This window comes from Fundulus heteroclitus, unplaced genomic scaffold (genome assembly GCF_011125445.2).
Source record: "Fundulus heteroclitus isolate FHET01 unplaced genomic scaffold, MU-UCD_Fhet_4.1 scaffold_39, whole genome shotgun sequence".
In the NCBI taxonomy this organism is placed as follows: domain Eukaryota; kingdom Metazoa; phylum Chordata; class Actinopteri; order Cyprinodontiformes; family Fundulidae; genus Fundulus; species Fundulus heteroclitus.
Window position 1 is genome coordinate 1,302,487 of NW_023396803.1, and position 7,500 is coordinate 1,309,986.

General features: G+C 35.4%; 1 protein-coding gene across 2 annotated transcripts in view; it reads left to right on the plus strand.

Annotated features, from left to right (window-relative positions):
• tdrd12 (tudor domain containing 12) overlaps positions 1 to 7,500 on the plus strand; it is a 277,622-nt gene that overhangs the window by 131,426 nt on the left and 138,696 nt on the right. For both annotated transcript variants that reach the window (XM_036130848.1, XM_036130849.1), the window contains one exon: positions 1,879 to 2,090. In XM_036130848.1, the coding sequence (XP_035986741.1) occupies positions 1,879 to 2,090 (212 nt within the window). The remainder of the gene's footprint in view (positions 1 to 1,878; positions 2,091 to 7,500) is intronic.

Sequence of the window (7,500 nt, forward strand, 5' to 3'; positions counted from 1 at the left end):
TCCAGAGCCACAATTGGCTCTTTGGCTTACTTAATATTTTAAACGATGAAATGTTGACCTGTTAAGTTCCCCCCCCCCCCAATCTTTTGTTCTGTGCCCCTGTGAAAAAACACTGGCCCCACCCTGACCCACCCTGCTAAATTTGGTCTAGAACCCCCACTGACCGTACAGGCTTGATGAAACTCTGCCTTATTCACAAAAAAGGCCAACATGGATAGAATAATGATAATCTGTAGTGTTTTTTATCGGCTGGATGTGAATCTGATAATTCATATTGTGTCTTTTATAATCAACTACAATATATATTTTTTTTTAATTCAGGAAACAAAGATTTCTCTTCCAGGTTCCAGTCAGCCACGCCCCCAACCACGCCCCCCATAATTACCATAATTTCACTCTTAATTTTTATAAAAGTTGAGGTCTGGTCAAAATTAATATTTTGGCCGGTAAAAAATATGCCTGGCCGGTTGATTTTTACATCTACCGGCCAACTTGGCCGGTGAATAACAAAGTTAATTTCGGACACTGTATGTATATATATATATGTATATATATATGTATATATATATGTATATATATATATATGTATATATATATATGTATATATATGTGTATATATGTATATATATGTGTATATATGTATATATATATTTATATATGTATATATATATGTATATATATATGTATATATGTATATATATATTTATATATGTATATATATATGTATATATATATGTATATATGTATATATATATATATATATATATGTATATATATGTATATATGTATATATGTATATATGTATATATATATGTATATATGTATATATATATAGTGTATATATATATATAGGTATAGTATGTATATATGTATATATGTATACTATATATATATATATATATATATATATATAGATACTATTATATATATATATATAGTATATATATGTATATATATGTATATATAATATGTATATATATGTATATATATATGTATATATATATGTATATATATGTATATATATATATATATGTGTGATATATATGTATATATATGTATATATATATATGTATATATATGTATATATATGTATACTATGTATATATGTATATATATATATATATATCTATACTGTATATATATATATATATATAGATATATATATATATATATATGTATATATGTATATATATATATAGTGTGGTGTGTGTGTATGTATACTATATATATATATATATGTGTGTGTGTATGTATGTGTGTATATATATATATATATATATATATATATGTATATATATATATATGTGTGTGTGTGTATGTATATATATATATATATGTGTGTGTGTATGTATGTGTGTATATATATATATATATATATATATATATATATATATATATATGTATGTATGTATATGTATGTATGTATGTATGTATGTGTATATACACTATAGTTTTTCAACAATCTGACACAGTTTGAAGTTTTTACATCTGTGCATAAATCTGTGTACGAGGGCTGTTTTGTGTATTTCATATTGCTAAAGTCTTGTAAAATGTAATTGCTGAAAACTTTGATTTTGGATTTTTATTAGCTTTAAGACATGATTATTAAAATATTTGAAATAGATCAGTGTCCACAGAATTTACATAATGAATTTCTCTTTTTGGATTGAATGATATTATAATATTGTCGTTTATGAAAATGCGCTTGTACTGTCTGCCTTAAGCATAAGGAATGATTGTAGAGCAAAAATGTCATACACAATATGAACTAGTGTTTCTTATAAAAAGTGCAGCATGATTAGAAATTATGAATTTAAATGACGGTGCTTATTGCAAAATTACATAACTGAATTTCTTTTCTTGATGATTTCCCCTCAGGATCAAGGTTGTTCTCAGGTCACCAGGTCAGTGCTGCTGGTCTCAGAAAGAAATGCTCGCCATGTTGTGGGAGTTCTCCGTTACTTGGAACGAACCGATGCACCACTCCCTCTTGTGCTCCTGTCCTTTGCTGAGGAGATAAATGTGGCCCGTGAAGACCAAAAGACAGATCGACCTTTTTGCAGCTATTTGAAGAGCTTTGGATTCTGCAGGTATGCTTATTCATATCAATCTGGTCAGATAAATATTTTTTCATCTTGGAAAAAAGGTGATTTACCTAATACCATCACCCAAGTTTCTTTTTCTGCAATATTCTTTTTTCTGGGTTTTTATCCCACTAGTGGCTCAATTTTCTCAAAGTAGGCTTACAGGAGTATCAGGGTTTTAGAAGGGGGGGGGGGGGGGAGACATGTGGTAAAGGACCTCAGACCGTAATCAAACCCGGGTCAGCCTTGTCGAGGACTTGAAGGCCTCCGTATATGGGTCCTGCTCACTACCCAGCACCGTTGGAGCAACTGATGCAGTTGTGTGTCAGACATAATTTCCCCAAATCGTTTCCTCAATCCATCAATCCGTGGCTTGCAGAATCTCAGTGATGCTCTGGTTTTATCAAGCTTGGAGATGAGGGTGTTGATTGTGGGGAGTAGTGATTCAATCTGAATGTTGGACTCCACCTCAAGTATGTTTATTGCCTTTGTGACTGGACCCATGATGTTGGCATATCTACCCCAAAAGGCAGTGTCAGCTGGACTCTACCTAACACACACAAAGACAAAAATTTGAAGTAATATGTAATACATATTGATTTGTAGATTGCCTTGGATAAAGGTGCTTTAGAAGACCATTTACCATTTTAAAAAACATTACTTTTCTTTTCTACAAGGCTTCTGAAAAATTGCAGGATTTATTTGGAATCATTTCCATTACACGGTTTCCACAGGGTAGTAAAAGGTAGTAAATCAAATTAGCTCAAATTAAGGCCATTAAAAGCTAGTGAAAGATAACAAACACAATTTGACTTGGTAGTAAAATTTTCATCACCCTTTTAATATATTTTTATATATTTCCTATTGACGCTGACTTTATGTTTTAGGTTTGTTTAACTATAAAATCTGTATAAAAGGTTACAACTATACACGGCAGGACCTGAGCCGACAGTGTTAGACTCGATTGGTACCGCTGCCCGATCTGTGTGCATGCTCGCTGTTGGAACCACTTAGTATGTTGAGACTAGCGCGTCATTTCAATAGGAAAATGTAAGTTTTTGCAATTTTGGCTCCATTTCCTTTTCCCAGAGCTCACTCTTTCAACCCACCTGATTGCTCCTCAGAGCACCTCTGTAGGATCTAGTGGACCCGCGGGGACACTGGTGCCGTTGTTCGGCTTTCCCCATTAAATACAGCACTGTGAGTTGCTCAGTAAAATCCCAGTTCACCCTGTTGAGTTGAACAGACAGGTGGAGAGAAGCTCCTCCTATTTGGTGACACAGTGAGGGTTATAAGCAGGGCTGCCTTCTGGATGAAAGGTGGAGACACATGGAGCAGTAACAGAAGGAATCCTCCTCCTATTACTCCTGTTTATCACCCCGACAGTCTGCTTGCTCTGTGCTTGTTTTTCCCCATCGCTGTCATCTCTCTCGCTTGCATCCACCCACACTTGTCAACCATGTATCAGGAGGCTAGGCTATCATTAGTGGTAGCCATTCAATTAGAACACAGTTTGCGGAATAGTTACACATAATTTTCCGAAGCCTCAAGGCATATAATTTCCCTTGATGAATTTAGTAAGCGAGTTCCTCGAGTCATTTCATGAATCGTGACACCCCTAATCAGGATGTATGTCGAATAATTTTCTGTTGGAATAGTTTCCCCAGTTCAATCATCATTACAGCTTCTATTGGAGCTTTTCTCTGTGTTGTTCTCCAGTCTCCTGTTTACATTGCTGGGCCGGCCGCATGTACGTTAGGACTGCAACAATTAGTCGACATTATCGACAAAGTAAACTAATGGAAAATTGTCGGAGCAAAAATGCATGCGTCGTTTAAAAATATATAAGCATCGCTTATAGCGGAACGACACGCGGAGGGGTGGGGGGGGTGTTGGGGGAGACAAGTTTTGCGCGGACCGATTCGCGGGGGCGGGGGGTGGTCGACGACAACTTTTGCGCGCGCGGGGGGGGGGGGGGGGGTATCCTTGTGTTTTTTCCCTGCCATTCACTATATGCACGCGCGAAAGCAACAACAAAAAAAACAGTGTTAACGTCAAATAAACATGCAAGCATATCGAGTTATTTTTATTTAAGTTTTTTTGGAATGTTGGCGAGGCGGTAGCGAAATGTATATATATATCTATATATATATATATATATATATATATATATATATATATATAAAAAACTTCGTATTATAATGTTTTGCATTACCATACAATTATGTAATTAACTTAAACACATAATCTTGTACTAAAAATTTGTTTTATTTATTATCGATTGCAATGTTGACGCCCTCTGTTGGACATATTGCAATCAAGAGAAGACCTAATCATTACTGTGAATGCAGTAGGCATTCACAGTTATTGAGGTCCTCTTTCGCGTTTTTACTGTTTAAAGTTTTTGTCCAATTTCAACCATTCAACTTTTAAACTATTCAGCTTCTTCTGGAATCAATGGCTATATTTTTTTGTACTTTTAACTTTTAAACTTTTTAAAATATTCAGCTTTTTCTGCAAATTTTCAGCTTTTTTTTCTCCCCTAGGAAATGAATGTAATTCACTAAAATTCCGCTCATTTCAGCTGCTTTTTGATAGCTTACTGCTTCAGCCTACTTTCAGCAAGAAACGCCATTCAACTTTTAAAATGTAGTGATATCTTTCAGCTATTATGGTATATTTCAGCTTTTTCATATCTTTTACCATTTTCATATAGTACCTCCTTATAATAATTTTGGCTTTTCAAGAAATTCAGCAAATAACATGCGTTGCTATGGTCGTCAAGGAGGCAGTTATAGAGTGCACACTCTAGAAATTCAACAAATTCTTCTTCTCCGAACAACTTCTCACTCGCTCAATTTTCGACCTATCCACATAAATTATACATCAAAACGTAGGAATTTTTGTCTGGATTCAGGAAATGTAACCCTCATTGGTGTAACAGTTATAGATTTTTTGCAAATCACCTCAGAGCGACACAAACCCCAAACCTCCCCCATCCATTTCCTAATGGAGCGGTTTTGAAAAATGATGTCTGAAAATCCAAAACATCACACGTATTCGCATCGTCGCTACTCCTAAACCGTTTGATGTACAGGCATGAGACTTTCACACATGAATGTCCCAAACCTTCTGGCACTCACAAAAAAGGAATTTTTTGGATCACTGTTACGGTTATGCCGCAGGAACAATTTGTTCAGGAGTAGCGAATGTGCCAAATCCTGAAAATGCTTTAGAGCTGCATTTTTCCGCATGATCCACTTTTTTACATCGTCGCTGTGCCTATACCAATTTTTGTACAAACATAAAAATGAGCAACATAGTCCTCAAAAGCCTGTTGATACTCACAGTGAAATAATTATTTTGATATCTCTTTTACTTTTTCAGCTAGAGCAATTTGTTCGGGACCGTTTTTAGAGGATTTTTGAAATTCCTTAAAAAAATCTCCTTTATATCATGATTTTTTTACGCCTTTATTGAAATATTTCCAGCAAAAACCGATAGCAAGTCTTCTTCCCCTATCCGTTAAGAAATAAACGCAGAAAAAATGACGTCTCTACCATTTACGGATCAGGAGATATGGAGCGTTGTGCGAGGCAAAGTTCTCCATTATAACCCAATGGGACATATTCTGAACAAAGTGTCTGCACTTTGGTAGAATGGCCCGCTGCAGGTGTGAGCAAGTTTCCATGACGACGGAACTCTGCTGACCAGAGGGACAGGCTCCATTGGGAAAGAATGGCAACTTTCGACACCCACTGCAGTGGCTGTGATTAATGTAGGAATCTGAAATTCACACAGTCACTTCCTCTTAACATTTTAAAATTTTCAAGTGATTATCAGCCATGTGCCACTTTTCTGACCCATGTTGGATTTCACATGCTTTCCTATTGGGCCTTTGCTTCCAACAGGACCTGGCATGATGCCCAGACACGACCCAATTGGCCAATACAGCACCACCCACCTGTGGGAAATGGCGCTACACACCATTTTGGTCAAATGTTGAGTTCTGGGCTCAGATGTGGTGAGGCTGAGTTGCTAAAGGACGCTTATCTGACCCATGAACTTTGGTCACGTTTGGTGACATTAAGTATCGGCACCCTTTTTTGAGGCACTTCCCAGTACAAGATTTGGACCAAACTGACAGAGTACAATCACCCGGTGATACTGAACACAACCATGTTAGCGGCTAACGGTTAGCATGTTGCTAACCGGAAGTAGCCCTGGGAAGCTCGGACAAACTTCTGCTTTACTGAATCTGTACCTCCTTTATACAGAATGCTTCACAATAAATTTGGGCCCCGTCGCGTAAAGCATCTCCAAGTTAGGAGGTGTCAAACATCCAATGCTTTTCAATGGGGGGCGAAACCCCTTATACTCCTAGAACTGCGGGCCCACATATGGCTACAGTATATTCAAGTTTGAAATTCTACTTCTGCTTTGTTAAACGATTCAGTGTTTAGAATGAGTTAGGAGATGTTTGGGGCCATTCCCTCAGTTTTTTCTTCTTCTAATCATTCAGCTATTGTTCTTTCATGTTCAAATTCTTCAACTCTTTCAAATTCCTCAACTTTTTCAACTTCTTCAATGCTTTTCAGCTATTTATTCTCGTCTTCAAAGATCTTTTGCATCTTTTGCTCAATCATTCAGCTTACTGCATTCACAGTGCATTTTGGCAGGAAATGCAAATTTTTCTAGTTATAGTAGCCACATTGTTTATTTTTTACAAAAACCCAACAGGGAATAGAACAAAGAACATATAACAAAGCCAAGGCAATATTATTACAATACATTTATTAAGTACTAAATACACAAATACATATGCAAATCGAATGAATGATAAAAAAAACTGAATATTCAAAATCAAATACATTTCTATACTCCTATATGTGTTTATAGCAGGGTTTTTATGTACTTTAACAAATTGTGTATATATTTATTTTCCTAACCACAACTGGGAAATATTTTTGCTATTAAGAAAAACAAAACAAAAACAAATCATTGCTTATTTATTAACTTTTTATCTAGAGAAAATATCTTGCTCTAATATCCTGCAAAGTGACTTGAGAAAACTTGAAATCAAAACATGTAAATCAAACAACATTGTAAATTAAACAGCAAAAAATTAACATTTCCACATTTCCTACTACCCCCAAACTATACACGCACAAATACAATTAGAACAGGCAGAAGAAACTTTAAGTAGGCCTTAAAACCTACATGAAATGCTGGTGAGGCTAAAATGGGTTGTAGTTAGAAAAGTTGAACAGGGGGAATAAATAATTCAGAGAGAGAGAAAACGTTATACAACAATATTAAGAACTGACTGTACAAACATCTTAAGAACTATGGTAAAAGGCAGATGTAAAATTAGAGAAAAGTAAAACCATATATGAGCGATAAATGTGTGTGTGTG